The sequence below is a fragment of the Nilaparvata lugens genome, chromosome 7 (genome assembly GCF_014356525.2).
Source record: "Nilaparvata lugens isolate BPH chromosome 7, ASM1435652v1, whole genome shotgun sequence".
Taxonomy (NCBI): domain Eukaryota; kingdom Metazoa; phylum Arthropoda; class Insecta; order Hemiptera; family Delphacidae; genus Nilaparvata; species Nilaparvata lugens.
In genome coordinates, this window is record NC_052510.1 from 15922268 (window position 1) to 15942341 (window position 20074).

Here is a 20074-nt window from a genome sequence, read left to right on the forward strand (position 1 = left end):
GGGGATGAAATTGAATAATTGATGTTCATCCGCTTATAAAATAGGTCTAATCAAGAAATGCAAAAAATGTGTAAATTGGTAGTTTATAAAACAGCTGAATTATGAGAGCTTTAAAAGCACTATTAGATGTACAAGCCCAGAAGTTCTTTCCTGGATGTTTAACCACTTGCCAGAGCCGGTGAGGGTGCGTCCACATCTTCAGGTCCTCCTTGTCGAAGTGGCTAATTGAAAATAGTGTATAAAATATCTATGACTTTTTAAATTAAGATACTTGTGACCTATGACACTGCCATCATGATAAAGTGTGGTCTGCTTGACCAGTGTTTTTTTCATGGTGAAATGAATATACTGATGTGATCTACCCAGGAATGGCCTGGTCTTTGATCGAGAGATTGGATATAGTTCGGCTACAAGCACGGTCCTAAACACTTCACAAGTGGCTTAAAATCTGAATACAACAGTTGATTTTCCAATCCACAAGGGTGATGGTGTAGGTTTAGAACGTTTCTAGTTATTTCTCCTGTTTATTGGTGTTTGGTTTAAACAGTAGGTGAATCCATTCATTTTTCAAGACAAAAATACCTTAAGGAACGAGAAAGAGGCATTTGACCTAAGCATTTTCTATTTTGAAGTTCCAATCTCAGTGTAAAGTTTGAATTGCATGATGTCTAGACTCACCTCAAATTATTAATTATTAATGGAGCAAAGCAAACCTTTTACTAATTGAATGTAATGAAGGTTGATAATAAACGATGATTAGATTCTTATAACTAAAAGATTTAGAAGAATATTAAAATTCTATCTCATTCAACTGTAAAATATGGATATGGAAAAAGGTGCAGGCCTGCCTGCATGTAGGTTTGAAATGACAATTTACAAAATCGTTTATAAGAGTTTATTATTATTGTCTAACATATTTTTCACTTGAAACTTATAATTTTTTGTTAAATTTATTTATACTGCACAGAAATTATGTGTCAAAATTTAGAAAATGCCCACTAATTGAGAGTTGAATCGATGAAACGTTATACACATTAAATATATAACAATCAAAACACCAATATGACAATATTCCTCTTATACTTTTATAGAAAGCGGAATAAATTTAATTAATTTTCTTTGAATGAAAATAATTTTAATATTGGCGTGCATTATTTTTAACATGGATGGTTATTTTGTCAACTGTACAGTCAATAAGATAATACTCATAGAAAACTAGTGTTTCTGACTCAAAATACATGAAAATTAATTGATTCACAGGATGATTTCTTGCCTTCAATACGTGAATTAGAGAATCTATAGTTACCAGAGTAAAAATGACCTTGAATTATTTTTTAAATTTAATTAGAAAATGGCTTCAAGTTGAGATTCATAAAACATACAAATTTAAACATGTATTTCAAGTTTTAAATGTTATTACTGTACGCACTTTATTCAGTAAATATTTAGAAAGAAATGTTATAATACTATATATGGCAATAATCAATTCATCTTTATGTTTTATATTTGTCATGGCAAGATTAATACTTACATTGACTTCTTTCAAAGAACATTAATTAATAGCTAAATTTCTTCATCTTTCGATTATTACACATGAAAGTTTCAATAGACTGACGTTCTTTGGTAATTGGTAAAGCGCTCTTTTTCAATTTCTCAATTTACGATGAGAATATTGATGTTTGAAGAATATTATAAATGTAAAACATTGATGAATAAACAGTGATATAATATTAAGAATAAATAAGATTATGAGACAAAAATAAAGTCGAAAGGAAGTTCCTTTTTTAATTTTCATGCTTGAATATTAATGATTCTCAATCAAGTTATATCATAGTGTTGGTAATAAATTAATCGAATTCTTTGGACAGTGAGTGGCATCATGTTCTGAACATTATTATAATATAAAGTTGATAATTTAAAATCTTGGAATGCTCAGAGTAAAACATATTTTTTCTCCTTTACTAATGGAATGGATAATAAAGTAGTCAAGTGATTGACCGGATGACGAAAATACCAGAAAGAACATTTCAAATAAGAGTCGATAAAATAGTTTTGATCATTGTAACAACAGTATAATGTAACAACTTGAAAGAAACTTCGTTAAATTCTGAGAAAATTAGTGTATTTCGAAGAAAGGTCCTGAGAATTGTGGTGGTGTACAGATAGCAGGAGTCTGGCAGTGAATTGTATCATCATGCAGATACTAAATCACTCTGGAGCGAGTTTCAGGGTAAGATGTACAGTCCACCTGGAACACTCTTCTCTCTAGATGGTGATGGAAGGAAATATATATAGATACAGCAAGAGAAGTAAGTCGAGGGCGGTTATAATCTGAATTGAGTTGTATAGCCAGAGAAAAAAGATCAATTTTTTTATCTTGCAGGGACAGTGGTAATCTATTTTTTGGATTTAGTGCTATTTCAATTTATATTCAATTACTCACAAGTATTTTAAAAAATATATTTTAGAGAAGACAAATCAATGATTTGATTTGAAAAGTCAACTTGTTAAAAAACCTGATGCACTCCCATTCAAAAGAGTACTTAAGTACGTAAAGCTGTAGATCTACTCATCCACACCATCTTCCAATTACCCATGCACAAGCCTGCAACATCACCCTAGCAAAATAAAATTTGTATTATTCATACTAACGGACAGGATAAATCTATTTTTATTCATCAAAATATGTCACTTCTCTCTTATAAACAGAAAAGATTATAGAATTATTATATTCAAGTGAATTTTTCATCAAATGTCTTTCTTGTGCCTTTATTACAAGCAGAATTAATACTATCAATCGAATCTATTACAAAATAATGATAAATGACTAGAATATGAATAATTTATACAAAAAATGAAAGGTTTGTGTTTGAATGTAGGTGCTACACACAAATGCTTTTTACATTCATATAAAATATTATATGGAAAAAGAACGTATAAAATACAAAAATAATCATATATACAAATAAGTACCGTAAATCAAACAACATTTACAACGTTTCAAGTATTAATATTTTGAACAAATCATTTTATACATGATAAGCTCAATAAATATCTATTTATACATCTAAAATTGAAAATTCTAGTTCTTAACTCGAATTTCACAAAACTTTACTTACAATTTACTTCATAAGTATATAATATGTGCAATTCATAAGCTTTATTAGTGTTCTTGTCCAAGGCAGAATGTCTACATACTTATCTCCCTTTCGCCGAGTGCTTTCTTTGCAAACAATCTCCATTTTGATGACAATGATAATCATCAACAAGTTACCATGATCAGATCACAGAACAGAATGGTACAATAATTATTGTTATAGTTATGTGTTGGGCGATTCCTATTGTTCGAGCCAGGATGGAATCGAAGAGTTGGGAGATTTGATCTTGATGTTGAACTGCTTGAGAGTGGCATCGAGCGCCTGTTGGTTGCCTGAGAAATATGCTGATATCGCATTGTGGAACAACAACAACTGCTTGTGCATCACTTTTATCTGAAAAGTAGCAAAGAACTGATTATACCCAGTGAAACATACATTTGATTCAGACATGTTGTAGAAGGTAGTAATTCTCAACATTATGCCGCATCTATATAATGGCCCAATGAAGGCCAATGTCGACCAGCGCCAGTGTGTGGATGGGTGGTTTGCCAACGCTGGCTACCGCTGGCCTTCATTGGGCACTGGTCACATTGCAGACTCGGCCAGCGACTGGGCCAACATGTAGATGCGCCATTACAATACATGAATGAGATTGACATCAATTGATAGTCGGATTTTTTACATTATTAAAAACAAAATTGTAACAGCAACGTAATTTTAATAACAAAGTTTAATCGAGTACAGTAATTTATTACAACCTTTGCAACATAAGTTACGATATTCACAGATATCAAAAATAAATAAGCTTTGTGCTGGAGATTAAAGGTAAATTTGTCAAAACCATTTATTTATAAAAAATATAATGACCTTGTTTATCTAAATATTTGATATGTAGACTCTAGTTTCTGATTCTACAAACCTAAAAATCTCTAATATAATAAGGAAATACTAAGTATCGAAAATAAGTTTTTCCACTATAAACGAAAACACGAACAAATTAATAAATAATACTTGAAATTAATAAAAACATGTAGTACTTGAAAATGTTTTCAGCTTGAAAATGCCCAAAGTAGGCCGAAACTAGTCGTTGAAATGTTTTAAAGTTTTAAAATGTTATTTAAATAAAAAGGGTACTACATGTTTTTATTAATTTTAATAAAGTAGCCCATAGAAGTTAATTGATTTTATAATACTTGGAGTATGTTTCGGTCGAGTCACTTTATGCGTTCATTCAAAATAGCAGGCAAATCTAGATGAAACATTTCAAGAAAAATTGTACTTTCAGTTTCATTGACACTTGAAATCATGAATAATACTTACTAACATTATCATAATACTAGCTATGAAAAGATGAGTTTATGAGATGAATAGATTCTAGAATATTAAAAAACTGGAACAGCGGGGAATTTTGGTAAACAATTTCAAGAACGTTTGTACTTCCTGTTTTTGTGACACTTGTCATCATTGAAATCATGATTAACATTTTAAAATAGTATCAGAACTATACGAGAGTTCAAGTATGGAGATTCTACTGGTGTTTCAAAATACAACTTTCGAGTAAATTGCAACATTCCAAATAAATATTTCAATTTCCAATTTCTCTATCAATGCCCAGGCATCCTTGGACGGATCGCGTCATAAACAGAAACACTGAATAGTGCACTGATAGCACTTAATCAGTACTGACAGTTTGAAGTCATCTCACGACAGGGCTTGTTTGTCTATCACATTCAGAAAATAGCCCAGAAATTTAAAAATGGAAATATGGTTTCAATTTTGAACGACTTACTCTATTCTCATCGAGGAACTTGAGTTTGACCGACACGTCTGACCGTAACCGCTCGAAACTCTCCTTGTGCTGCTCGAAGTTGTGTGTGGCCTCCTCCAGCCTCGCTGTGCCCGCATCGCTGCGTGGCGCTTGGATCAGCATCTCCAAGTCGGTTCTGTACGCATCATACTCTATCCTGAAAGCACAACAATACATTGTCAACTTTGCAATCAAACGATAAGGATTCGATAGTGTGCAGAAAATACCACTTTCTAACCGAGTCTTACATTCAACGACTCCAGGTATACTTTATGCCATCTCAAACTTTTTAGAATAAATCTTAGGATTGTTCAATCTAATGCGAAAGCACAACAATACATCAATACACACATAATACATAATGAATCACATAATACGGATTCAATAGTGCTCCTAAAATACCACCTTCTTATTCTAACCGAGTGTTACATTCAACGAAACCAGCTATAACCAAGGTACCTAGAATACAATGTATAACGATACATTATGTTATCCTACTATTGTTAAAATAAATCATAGGTTTGTTCACTCTATTGTGACAGAGTTTATGATGTACTGAAAAGTTCTTGACATCCTAGAGTTCTGAGAAAATTCACATACCAGGCTTTATGGAAACCTTCTACCTATATCTCAGTTATGAACAGAAATAGGACTAGTCTGACTATATCATCTTCTGGATATCCTTTTCCGTAATTGACCCAAATGATTGACTCATTTCGTAAAAACTGTGAGTCATCAACTTTTGTAACTAAACACAGAAATCATTCTTATTAGAGTTTAAGCCAGCATTTTTATTGTAATCTAACAAAGAGAAGCTTCTAATTGTAGTAATAGCTACCCGATCTAAGTAGATTGAGAAAAAGGTAGGACATATTTATCCTTTTTGGATAGAATTGTTTTTTTTTCTTAAAATTACAACAAATATTAGACAGTGATGATTGTATTATCAGACAAACATTAATGTTATTGTATAATAATTATTACAAGTATCCAATGAAAGCTATATCAATATAACTAAGGACTTCTCCTACTGCAAATATTTACCAGAGAACTAAATAAATAGCAGTCCTTAGTTCTATTGATATAACTTTCATTTGAAATAAGTATTATACACTAATAATATTAAAGCAGTTGGTTAACTGCTATTTCCAAAAAAATCTTCAAACATTAATGTATCAAAATGTGTATTCTTAACTGATATGATGTTGATGTAGCTTTAGAATTCATCAATGTTTTGAAAGACATCATTTGCAAACTTGATTTGGAAACTAATTTCACAAAAAAATAATGTTTCATGCATTCAAAAAATTAGAACTGAGAATTCAAGGTGCACTATCGGACAAAAGCTATAAGGAGAAAGAGATGATACATACCTGGCGGTCTCATATTGTCTGATGGTTAATAACGTGTCTTCAATAGTTTTGTTGCACAAAGTGTTCACTGACGACACAAAAAAATTCAACGCATTCAACAGCGTTTCTCCATTTTTAGTGAGATTCCTTTGGGTTTCTGAATTGTACAGAAATTCCTCTTGTAGCTCAGGAGACTTTTGTGCCAGATCTGAGAATGCTTCGCCTAGTGCATGCTGGAGAGTGAAAAAAATAATTATTTAAATGTTGCCAAATATAGGATATATTATGTACAAAATACAGGATTTGTATTAAGGCTAACTGATTAACTCGTAAAGCTAAAAGAATAAAGTATATTTATTATTTGATGAGTACACTAGTTTTTGCATTAATAATTAAAATTTACTTGTAAATTAAGATTGGATAAGAATTGATAGCTTCTGGTACTTGATGGCATAGATATCTTACATTACTGAGTAGAAGTTGTTAATCATAATACATTTTCACTAGAAAACATTCCTTCAAATTGCAATAATTAAAATCATGACATAATTACGTGTTAAATTTTTATCTTGAAGAAAATATCAAATCAGGTACGGTTCACAACGAGTGCACTGAAACATTTATGATATCTATGAAGATAGTTACTATGGATGATTTCAGTGCAAATTCCAGTTTAGAACGAACCCGGCTTCACCTTTTTCAAATGTCTTGAGCGAGCATGGTGAAACTGGGCATACGTCTTACTGAACAATAGCCCCCTGTGGGTTGGGGGAGCTTTGAGTCCTCCAGAAGTTGCCTTGCCTTCAAACCCACGGGATCTGCCCCATCAGGGCAGTTTCGGAGGGGCAAAAAGAAAAACCCAAGAGACCAGAGATGGGTGAAACTCCAGGTACAAATGAAGGTCTAGAAGCTGAGTCGAGGGTAACCAGGTGCCCTAGCGGCAATTTGGCGACCCCTCATTCAACGGAAGGACCTTCAAAGAAGGCCAGGAGTGGAACTCACGTAGGTCACGAGTGGAGAGACCGAACCTCACCACTGCTCAAAGAAGGGCGGCCATTCAGACAAAACTTCGTGGGATAGGTGAAGGCTTTTGACCCTGCAGAGTTTTGAAGGGGCAAAAAGAAAAAACCCAAGAGACCAGAGATGGGTGAAACTCCAGGCACAAATGTGGGTCAAGAAGCTTAGTCGAGGTTGGCCGGGCAATTTGGCGTCCCCTCTCTCAGCGGAAGGACCTTCAAAGAAGGTCAGGAGTGGAACTCACGTAGGTCACGAGTGGAGAGACCGAACCTCACCACTGCTCAAAGAAGGGCGGCCATTCAGGCAAAACTTCGTGTGATAGATGAGGCTTTTGACCCTGCAGAGTTTCAAAGGGGCAAAAAGAAAAACCCAAGAGACCAGAGATGGGTGAAACTCCAGGCACAAATGTGGGTCAAGAGGCTGAGTCAAGGGTGGCCAGGCGCCCTAGAGGCATCTAGGCGACTCTTCCTCAGCGGAAGGACCTTCAAATAAGGCCAGGAGTGGAACTCTTTGCCTAACTAACATACTACTTGGGAACACAATAAGCTTCGAATGACGTGTGGGGTTCTTTGAACCTTTGGATCCTTGAATCCGTCGCTTCAAAAATAATAATAATACTAAACAATAAAGAATGATTGGATGCTACAGATAACTACAAGAAATTATTATTTGATAATCTTCATTGAAAATACAATACTTTACCTGAGTTTGTACTACATGATAGAAATGACTAGCTAGAGCACGGGATAATCGTAAAATGTTGGAATACTTTCGTTGCGTGTCCCTCAGCTGCTCTATTTGAGATTCCAATTCTGAAATAGAAGTTTCAAATTAATTAGGCACTCAGATGATTAAACCTCTAATTTAAAGTGTTTAATACTGGAAAAATGTAAGAAGAGCTATTGCATTTTTCAACACAGGATCATCACAAAGGTGCCCTAAAAGTACACTGCTTATATTCTGTACGTTTTGTTTTAGAACGAACGTTTCACTAGTACAAGAACTTGTAAGATTCAATTTATTTAGCACAAAATACATAATCGATTAAAAACTAACATTTTGTTTTATTTTAACTTGGAAAATGGCTAGGTGATATTCAAGTTGTAATTCTTTATGCTATTAGCTTTCCTTTTATTGGTGAAATTGATGGATATCTATATTAACAAACAACCACTTATTTATTAATAGAAAAATCTTTAAACTGAATTGTTAGACCATTATAAATCTTTAGTATTTGAAACTGTCATACTTGACATTCCGTAAATCTTGATATAATAATATCTGGCATACAAAACATACCGAAGACATGTTCGGTGTTCACTAGTCGTTTTTAATTCAATAGTTCTTATAAAATTCATAGAACTGACAGCTGTTGTGAAACCTATGAATGATATCAATCGAGATGTTCATTCATTGTATAATGAGTTGTCGTTCAACCCTATAAAATCCTATAATTTGAATTATTTTTACTATCAATAAACAGTCACTAAAATGTTTGGATAGGTTGAATTGTCATCAATCAATCACATTTCATTGATTGTTGGTTATAAAAAAAAGTTCATGAATGAATACTGAAAATTACCAGTGTCAACAGTTCTTGAAGACTTGCCAAGCTTCTCAAACATGAGCTGCTTGGTGCATTTGTATGTTGAAATACTCCAGTTCTTGATTGTTTCTATCTTGGACTGTTGAGGTTTCAGAAGATCTCCATTCTGATTTGGGCTTGTTGGAGAGACATTGTTGGTCGCAGGAGCTGAAAATAATAAACAAGTTACCAGTGTTCTAAACCAAGAGAAAATAAATACCATTATGTTTTATGAGAAAAAAGTCTATGTTCTAATCTGGTCCTCCCATGAGGTCTAAAACATGTCTGAGTTTTCATTATTGCTACAATTATTTTCTTTACCATTAAAAATATTCTATCATTTTTTCAACGCTCAAGATTTTTTTAGCTCCCACATTTTTTGTTCTGTATTTGCTCCTTGAATGGCTTTTAGTTTTCTGAAAAGGTTTGGAGGCCTGCTTGAACTATTATACAGTTGGAGATTCTAATGAAGATTGATAGAGACTCATTCTAAATCAAAATTTCAGTTTTGATGTACCAGTAGCCAATAGCTGCAAATAACAATTCTACAATTCTAAAGCTACAAATAATACAAACAGTTACAGAAAATTCAGCACCTTCGATTTCTATCTAGATGGTTTTTGGAGTCTCCAGGGTCCTACGATCAATACTTTTATCCATGAAGGCAAAACTTCAAATATAAAACAACAACTCGGCCAGTTTTAACGTATGGTAGCGAAACCTGGACGCTGACTAGAGAGGATTACAGAGTTTTAGACGCATCTACGTAGAATACTGGGACCAGTTAGAGAAGAAGATGGTTATAGAAGGAGATAGAACCAGGAACTCTATGCCATTTTCAGGGAACCTGACATTATTGGTGTCATTAAAGGAAATAAAATAAGATGAGCAGGACATGTCCAGAGAATGGATCCGGCAAGGGCATCAAAGAATGTACTGTACTGCACAGTACAAAGAAATAGGAAAGTGGGACGCCCTAAACTCAGATGGCTGTATAAACTGGAAAAGGACTTGAGAGAGCTGGAATACGACGATGGAAGACGACTGCACTGGATAGAGAGAGGTGGAGACTGATTGTAGAACAGGCAAAAACTCGTCTATCGGGTTGTAGTGCCACATAAGTAAGTTTTGACTGTGTTGACCACCATATACTCATCAAAAAGCTTCGTTATTATGGGGCTGTGGACTCTGCTCTGAACATCTTCAGTCATATCTGACTGGGAGAACACAGGTAGTGTCATTGGAAGGAGCTGCTTCCTGTCCACTCCCTGTGAATTTTAAGGTACCTTAGGGTTCAATAATTTTGCATTATGAAATGCAAAGATTGACGACTTAAGATTATAATTGACAAATCCGTATACCCCTTTCATAGGTGGTCAGTGGGATGAAAAATGAAAATGAAAAAAAAATACTGGGGCCAATCCTGTTTATTATAATGATCAATGACCTGGACAACAATGGCTCAACTCTCCTCTTCGCTGATGATACTTCATTGCTGTCCTCTGGCATTGACCTTCAGCGGGTGTTGGAGATGTCAGCGGAGCATCTGCGATCTTCAACTTTATGTTTCCAGGTCAATCGTTTCCAACTGAACGAGAGCAAGAAGCAAAACATCATCTGCAGCTTGTCGCGAAGTCTGCCTCATTATCAGGAACCGGTAAAGCTGCTGGGCTTTGTATCGGATTCGAAATTGAGCTGGGCAAGCCACATCTAGGAGACTGTCCCGAATCAGTTTCCTGTTGCTAAAGCTGAGGAGACAGGTGACGGAGGCATATCTGGTTATGGTGTATCATGCACTTTTCCACTGCCATATCTACTATGGTCTACTCATATGGGATCATTTTGTGGGCATACTGAAGCTGCAGAAACGGGCTGCTAAGATTATAACTGCAAGCGAAAATCATGTACATTACAAGCCCATTTTTGTGAGGCTAGTTATCCTAACCGTAGTCAGCCACTTTCTTCTTTTCTGCTTCATGCATATCAAGAAGAATCAACAAAATTTGTTGACTCGGACTGATGTACATCACCATAACACCAGGTATCGATTGCTGTTTGACACACCCAGGGTGCGCCTCCAGAGGTCGCGGGTATGCCACAGGAGTGCAGCTCTCCGCTACTTCAACAGGCTGCCTGCAGGAGTGAAGCAGTTGGATACCAGCAAGTTCGAGAGGGTTGTGACCGGTTTTTTAAGAGCCAGGGCTTATTACGATGTCCTGGAATTTTTAAACGATGACCTGCCTCAAATACTATCTGGCTAATTTGCCAGAAAGTCAAAGAGCAAGGCCTTATATGTTGACTAAGTGTACTTTATCTTAATCGCTGCCATCTTGATAAATTAGTGTTTTTTGTTGTATTGACTTTTATTGTGACAATGACACCATCGATCCCACAAGTGTGGGTAATGGATGAGAAAGAAGGTATAAGGTATAAGACTATGGAATTTGATTTTTGCGGTGAAACAGCTGAGTTACATCGTTAGGCTAGTGCTGGACTATGACGGACTGCTTCTGCTAAGGTAGTTAGTTGTTTTGATTTGCTCCTCCCAAAATATAAAAATAATATAACTTGGCATATTTATTGTTTTCGTTAGAATAATAATGCTGAAATACTCCTGTTCTTGATTGTATCAGTCATGAGATGAAATTTCAGCAAATCAAACACCTTATTAGTTGTTATGAAATTGGATACCTGCAGTATTGTTGAGAGGCAGAGAATTGGGATGCTGGTAATAGCCGTCGGGCTGACTGGATGGGGCAGTGGTGCCAGAGTGCACGGCGTTGCTGCTCTCGTTCATGGCTGGCGCATCTCTCATCATCTCATGCAACTTCCTGTCAACCGGACTGTTACCAGATAGAGACATCAGTCACTTCATGAAACAAATTTTTTAAACTGTAAACTCACAAACAACATCAAATAAAAACCACTACACTTACAATCTACCATTGTAATAGTCATAATATTTATACAGAGCACCGATAGACTGATATGCAGTAACTTGTAGCATGTCTAATGTTCCAAAATAGGGTATGGAAATGATTATTAAAGCACAATTTAACCTACCTCTTTTAAGGAATTACTGAAGAAACAACATTTTTTAATTGATATATAGAAAGGTAGGGAAAATTTTGCCTAGACCAATAGAACTACCTGATCTTGGATTAAAACTTTAATGCTCTCATTTATAGAAAAATAACTTTTAAACTTGATTTCAAACAGCATTGACTAAGTTGTAGTACTTTTTGCTTTAAACAATTTCTATATGCTACTACAATACGAAATTTTACTCTTGAGTAAGTACCTGATCAGACGTAAACACTTTTTAGTGCATGTGTTTCTGTGTTGGAAAATTAATATATTTTACGCTCGTATAACTGTGATATAGAATAGAGGCTGTGATAAAATTGTACGACTTGAAACTTTATTAACAAAAACATCTGTGATAACTACAGCACTGTGATAAATTTTCAAACTATATACTACACTTTATAAAACTGTATTTGACTATGGTGAAACGCAAACCTCGCTGACTCAGGCTTCTTTTTTGATTTGAAGTCTAGACAAAATTGAAAAGTAGCCTACTAATTGTACGACTTTAAGCTGTATTACCAAAAACATCTGTGATAAATTTTTTAACTATACTACACTCTTTAAAACTGTATATAACTGTTGTGAAACGTAAATCTCACTGACTCAGGCTTCTTCTCGATTTGATATCCAAACAAAATTGAAAAATATGTCTCCCCCAAAAAATAAAACTACTCCCGGGAAAAATTCAAATGGACAAAAAACAGCTACAGGTCCCCATATGCAGAGACATCTCATGTAAAACAAAATAACTCTCAAGACAAGAACAAGAAAAACATGATATTATAAAAAATGGTACTGAAGTTGATGCTATTAAATTTCATTGTCCCATTTGTGAAATACCTGTATTAGATGACCAAAAGGGGGTTGCATGTGATTGTGATAAAGATAAGTGGTATCATATCGAATGTGTTGATATCACAGATGAAAAATATGAGGAAATGATGAAGAGACCAAAGGATAATATTCAATCATGGCAATGTGAATTATGTACAACACCAAAAAATCAAGGTGGCTTAAATCAAACAAATACAATAATAAATGAAGACAGAAACGACCCTTCTAAGGCGACATTAGAAATGACAGATGGTGGAATGAAAATCACCAAACTGATAGCAACAGAACAAAGCACAGACATAGATAGTATAGTTAAAATATTGATGGAGGATATATCCGATCTAAAGAATGAGTTACTAGCAACAAAAACAGAAAATAATAGGCTCCAAGACGCACTTGCACGAAAGACTGATGTCATATACAAGCTAGAAAATTTGATCCATGATTTCACACAGGGAATTTTCCCGGAGCCCTCATGTCAAAAAAGAGAAATAGTTCACAAACGTACTGAGGCGCTGATGAAGGAGTCTGAATGCGGCCTGACAGTGAGTGAAGAGGACTGCCCACAAGATCACAGTGTAACAATTGTCAAAGATCATAAATGGAGAACTAGCGTACCGATAAATAAAAGCAAGAACAACAAACATGAACCTGAACCTTCTATCGCGATAATTGAGGAGCAGGAAAATAATGAAAACAAGAGGGCGGCTCTCCTGGTCGCAGATTCTGCAGCGAGGTAGGCTGGAGACATAATTCAGGGTATGTGTAAGAAAGACTTAGACGTGGAAATCATCATAGATGCCAAAATACAGGACATTAGTCAATTTCTAAAAAGTAAAACCACTATGCCACAAAAAGTCCTACTGCATGTTGGATCAAGAAATCTTCTGGGATCTAAAACACCTAACCAAGTCATGAGGCCACTATGGTACACAAAAGAAGCTAACATAAAACGTTTTCCTAAAACTAGAAGGTATGTCGCATCCATTCCGCCAAAGAGAGGAAATTGATAAAAGATTTCTTCAGGAGACAAATAACGCATTAAAATTCATGTGTTGGCAGCTGAATGCCACATTTGTCGACAACACTGACCATCTAAAGGAACACCACTTAAACTGGAATGCAACTGGTAGGCAACTAAACTGGGAGGGGTCTAGAATATTGGCTGAAAGACTTATTGATGCTCTTCTTCTACCTCACCAAATCCTAGGGAATGATACAAGGAGCCCAAACGGAAATATAGCCTCACCAAAAAAACCAAACTTAGACAGCAAAACCAAGAAATCAAGTCTATTAACTATTTTCCATCTTTAATATTCAGAGAGGCCTGCAGGTAAAAATGGATAGATTGTTAATAGATCTCCACAAATACAGCCCTGATATCCTGACACTATCTGAACATGGATAGCGAAAGGAGGAGCTCCTCTGCACTTCAATTCCGGGTTATTCCCTTGTTTGCTGTTTCTGCCAGACCCTTTACCTCTGGGGGGAGGGGGAATAGTAATATACATTAAAGAAGACATGCTATCCAACACAACATAAATAAAGCTGGAAGAGCCATACAAACCAACAGAAAAAGAATTTGAAACAGTAGGCTAAAATATTCAAACAAAGAAGACAAACCTGATTTTGATTGGAACCTATAGATCACCTGACCCAGGTAATATAAAGGAATTCCTCACTAAACTTGGAGGCCTGTTGCAGAATTTCTCAGCAAAGCATCACAAAATAGTGATCCTGGGTGACACAAACATTGACACTCACAAGACATCTGAGCAGAACTTCAAAGACCTAAAAAATATGTTGATTCAAAATGGCTGTCAAATCCATTATATGCCTCCTACCAGAGTGAATTCAAACTCAGCCACAAGCCTTGATGGATGCTATCATAACCTCTCACTTTCAGATATCGAAGCCACAGTCTACCCGAGCCATTTCTCAGATACCATGCTGTATTGTGCAATATAAAATACAAATGCAAACCGGAACTGCCGACATACAGGTATGCAAGAAACTATTGAAAAGGAAACATTAAAGAGCTAGAATCAAAATTACAGCATACCAACTGGTCACCAGTGATATAGACACACGCTGCCGATGAAAAATTCAATATTTTTGCTACAAAAATGCGCCAAGAGAACCAAGGAAGATCACTACAGCAAAGGGGTTCAAGTTTTGGGACGAAAACACTATTCTTCTGAAACATAAAATGCAACTAGCTAGAGAGAAATTCATCTCAACTGCATCAGAGGACCATAGGCAGCAATACAAAGAACTAAAAAATCAGGATGTATAACACAAAAAATCTGGTGTGGCGCACTCACACAACTTTCCTTGCCGTTAAGAAAATTGATCACCTGACGCTAGTGTACTCGCGCATCTCAAGTCTACTATTCAAAGATATGAGACAGCTGGTGATAGGTCAATAACGCTGGAAACACACGAGGTCTGCTATCTCTTCGTAGTGAATGATTTAATAGAACCAACAGTTGCCAACAGTTTGCAATTTAATAATCACATTTTCTCGGATTTCAAGCTCATTTTCAATTCTAGGTGGAAATGTTACTGGACATTAATTGAAGAGATTTTCATGGTCAATCTTTTCCACTTGAAATTTTTTGTTTGAATTGTATCTAAAGCCTGATAATTGGGAATCTTGAATCAAACTTTGCATAGATGGGGCAAAGCTCCTGAAGCTTTTTATAGATATCGGACTTGTTGCAGTTGATATAGCTCATCAATGACTATTCCAGGTATAAATTTGATCAAAATCGTTGGAGCCGTTTTCGAGAAAATCGCGAAAAACCCTGTTTTTGACAACATTTTCGCCATTTTAGTCGCCATCTTTGATTGCATTTGATCGAAATTGTTCGTGTCGGATCCTTATAGTATAAGGAACTTACGTTCCAAATTTCAAGTCATTCCGTTAACTGGGAGATGAGATATCGTGTACACAGACGCACATACACTCATACACACACACACACACACACACACACACACACACACACACACAAATCACTTTTTCGGACTCAGGGGACCTTGAAACGTATAGAAATTTAGAAATTGGGGTACCTTAATTTTTTTCGGAAAGCAATAGGCTACTTTCCTTACCTATGGTAATAGGGCAAGGAAAGTAGAAAGATACATGTCAAGAGTAGGATCATGGAATCAGACAACAAAACCAAGATCCTATGGAAAATGATCAATGATGAACGGAACAGAAGTAATCTTAACAGGCAGGAAAACCTCTGTTTGGAAATAGAGGGCCAGAAGATCACTGATCCTTTTAACACTAGCAACATCCTAAATGAAGCCTTTACACTGCCAGCAACAACAACAGGATTTGACCCTCCTCTACGTACGACCAAGCTGACAGACATCAAAGCATTGAGTGAATTCCAGATGATAAATACAGCACAACACCACTATCTCATAGACAAACTAGAGTCGAACAACTCTGTTGGGCAAGATAAGATCACTGGAAAAATATTTAAAAAATTGCAAAGAAGAACTAACAAAGCCTCTACTGGAAAAAGTAAATTCTTCCCTAAAGCAAGCTGTATTCCCACAGGCTCTCAAGATCTCTAAGATCTTTCCAAATTTCAAAGGAGGAGATAAAATGGATCACAAGAACTATAGGCCCATAGCAAACCTACCTATAACCTCAAAACTTATCGAAAGAGCAGTATAGGCCTATGACCAGCTTATCCTGCATTTGGAGAACAACAAACTTATAACAGCAAAACAGCATGGATTAAGCGTCTAGGCACTGCAACTGGGATATCTGAATTGTGTGACAACATAAACCAACTTTGGGAGGAGAAAAATACTGTGATGGGGCTGTTTATAGATCTTCAAAAGGCTTTCGACACACTAGACTAGAACATCCTAACTCTGAAATTGAGAGAATTGAAAATAGAGGGAAGAGCATTGGAGTGGATAGAGGACTACCTCACCAACAGAAAGCAGTATGTGGAAATAGTGCAACACAAGAAAACTGCTCTTGTAAACTACAAATCCTCACTCAGAGCAGTGTCCCAGGGATCCATCCTTGGGCCACTACTGTTCCTTGTCTACATCAATGACCTTCCCAAGGAAATTGACAACAGAAACAGCTGCATATTGTTTGCTGATACCACTATCTTGATACCATCGCAGAAACTTCAAGACCCTCACAAAATTGTCGAGACAGCACTGGAAGAGGCCACAAACACATGCAATAGACTGAAGCTGACCATTAATAGGAAGAAGACAGTCCACATCAGATTCACTCCAGTCAACAACAACCCAGATGAGAGGCAAACAAATGATGACTCAATTATGGCAGACTGTACAAGATTCCTGGGTATAACGATAGACAGTCACTTAACATGGAGAAATCATATAGAGCTGTTATGCAAAAGGTTAGCATCTGCCGTGTATGAAATACGAAGAATCAGAAACATATCAGAAAAAAGTACATCATTCATTGCATACCATTCACTCTTTGCCACACATTTAAGGTACGGTATTGTTGCCTGGGGATCGGCATCCCAGACACACCTTGACAGAGTCCTGAGAATACAAAAGTGGGCCTTGAGAACGACATTGGAGAAAAACATTATGGAGCACTGTAAACCATTATTTGTGGAGAGTAAAATACTCACAGTAGTCTCATTGAACCTGCTCGAAACAATAAATCTGGTTAAGAAGAAAGGCCTTACCACAAGACCGGAAAAACACTGCTATAACCTTCGAAACAACAAGAATCATTACTAGCCGCAACATAGACTGAAGAAATACAGCTGCTCACCAACATATGTAGGATCATACTTTTTCAATTTACTGCCGCGTGACCTGAAGGACATGGATGACGAGACAGCATTTGCCAGAGGCCTAAAGTCATACCTATTGGCCCGACCCTACTATGCAGTATCAGAGTATGTTGAAGAGCATACATTTCAAAATATACGACATACTCATGGAGGAAATCACCTACCGTGAAAAAAAAAAATGACGACTCCCCAGCCTTCAGACTGCCAGGAGGACAAATACAAGTAACAAGTAAGGCTATTCTTCTTCAACTAAACAGACTAATTTGAAAATGAGAAGCATAAATTTATTATCTAGGGGCACTTTTACGCTTTTTTGAACCGCAAGGTCCAGCATAACTCTCATATTAAATGATTTCATGATATATTTTTTAGAAGTGAACAAATATGTAGTGAAATTAAGAAGCAATAAGTAATTAATTATGGTTTTTCTTTGATAAGAGTATTAGATAAATTCAACTTTTTACGTTAGGTTATGTTTGAGCTAAGGTTCAAAGTATTTCTATATACAATAAGGAAATTATTTCAGGGAAAACCATAATTTGAATATTTCTTATCAGAATCGAAGAGCGTCATCATTTTTTATTAATGGGTAAGAAAAAACAGATAATCCTCGCCTATTAGAATAAATCTTGCAAAGCCGACAAAAATGTGTGACGTTCACGTTATTAAAAATGTTTGAAGAACATTGTGGATATCTTAAAATAATAATGAATTTCAATTATTTAATTTATTCATTTTTTAAATGAAAAAATCATTATAGTAATTAAAATCTAAAAATAACAGCATTAAACTACTTAACAGAAATGTCACTTCATACCCCAAACGACTAAATGTTGAATAATTAAGAAAGAATTATTAAAGAAATGCAACTAGAAACGTAGGATAAGTATGAATAGTAGTTTATGTGATACATTTCGTGATATTTACCTAATCTAAAGGAAAAATAAGATTTTTCACTTTGCAGTCCTCACCCAATCTTTTTGACACAAGCGTAGCGTAGTCTACAAATTCTACAAATTTCAGTGACGTCACCAAAATTCACTGCTACCTGGATAGACTTCATCAATACAGTTCTCTGTAAAATCTACTCTATTTAAAATTAAAAAAAGTAATCTGTAAAAACCTTTAAATTAATCAAATTTCAAATTGATATGATAATCAATCTAATAAGATATGATTTTCTCATATCAGTGAAAAAATCCTCTCCGCTAAACCTGTGACCAAACCAAACAAAAATAATCAGCTGTTATCTTTTACGGCTCATTACGTTTCCATCCATGTATTTTTTCTGTCTTCTGCAATCATAACCAACAAAATGTTCACATAAAATAAGATTATTGTATAGGTTTAAAATAATATAGGGTAATTTATAAAATAACCTGGAAAATTAGAAACAAAACAATTAATGTAACATGTTTAAAGTAATTTTGAGAAACGATACGAGAAAAAAGTATTGATGATAACATCCTTACTTTACTGGTGATTTAATTGAGTAGATCATTATAATTTATAATCACGTGTGTTATTCCACAATTTTGAATTGAAGGCATGGATTATGCTTCTATTGGATATGTAAGTCATCTAAGAAATATTCAATATCACACAGAAGTTTTTGACAACACTGTCACGTCAAAAAATAAAACATAATGACATAGATGGCTAAACACGATGATGGCCACTAAATGTCAACTGTAGACTCCTGAAAAAAATTCACTCAAGGAGTAGTATGGTCTGGCACGCAGCCAGGACTTGAGTCTCCTCTTAAACTCACTGTCACTCAAATGACGCACAGATGGAGGTAGCATATTAAACATTTTAATAGCGATATTGGGATAACAGTTCTGAGCCTTACTTAGCCTACATCGAGGAACATTGACTTCGAGAGCATTTCGAAGTGAGTAGGCACTCAAATTCACTGTCAGATTGGTATTCCTAATACCAACCAGGGAAGCAAAGATGAACTGGCTAAAAACTGTGAGAATCCCAAGTCTGGCGAAGAGTGGCCTACAGTGCTCCAGATGACCACTGGATGACAATATCCGAACTGCCTTCTTGTGCAGCATAAGAATACTCTCACAGTGTGAAGAGTGTCCCCACAGCAGTATTCCATAGATAATGTGACTATGGAACAGTGAATAATAGGCCATGATCAAATGTTCCTCAGTCAGCAAGCACCTCAGTCTTCTCAACAGGTAGATCACACGAGACAGTCTTCTGCATACAGCATCCACATGAGCACTCCATGTTAACTTTGGATCGATGTTGAATCCCAGAAGCTTCACCGGTTCATTCAATGAATGATTGAAGTGGTTTCTCAGAGTGCACATGATATTCAGTGTCTTGCCGACGTTGAGCAACAGCTTGTTCTCCTGAAACCAGCGTTCTGCACCAGCAAAGGACTCCTCCAACTCAAGGGTGGCAGCTGCAGGCGAGGATCCTCTCCCAACAAGGGTTGTGTCATCCGCAAACAGCAG

The 20074-nt window shown here is 35.8% G+C and overlaps 1 protein-coding gene across 4 annotated transcripts; it reads right to left on the reverse strand.

The window, feature by feature from the left end:
• Positions 1-881: 881 nt before the first annotated feature.
• Positions 882-18633, reverse strand: LOC111056993 (arfaptin-2). Of its 4 annotated transcripts, none has more exons than XM_039432181.1 (7): positions 18528-18633; positions 11551-11702; positions 8857-9027; positions 7977-8086; positions 6279-6490; positions 4888-5062; positions 882-3491 (listed from the first exon to the last, which is right to left on the reverse strand). In XM_039432181.1, the coding sequence occupies exons 2-7, from the start codon at positions 11675-11677 to the stop codon at positions 3339-3341; spliced, it is 948 nt and encodes a 315-aa protein (XP_039288115.1). In that variant the 5' UTR covers positions 11678-11702; positions 18528-18633; the 3' UTR covers positions 882-3338. The 4 variants fall into 4 exon arrangements, with proteins under 4 accessions (XP_039288115.1, XP_039288113.1, XP_039288114.1 ...); XM_039432179.1 differs by having other exon boundaries at positions 11551-11728; positions 18528-18628; XM_039432180.1 differs by lacking the exon at positions 18528-18633 and adding an exon at positions 17765-17871 and having other exon boundaries at positions 11551-11728.
• Between the last annotated feature and the right edge of the window lie 1441 nt (positions 18634-20074).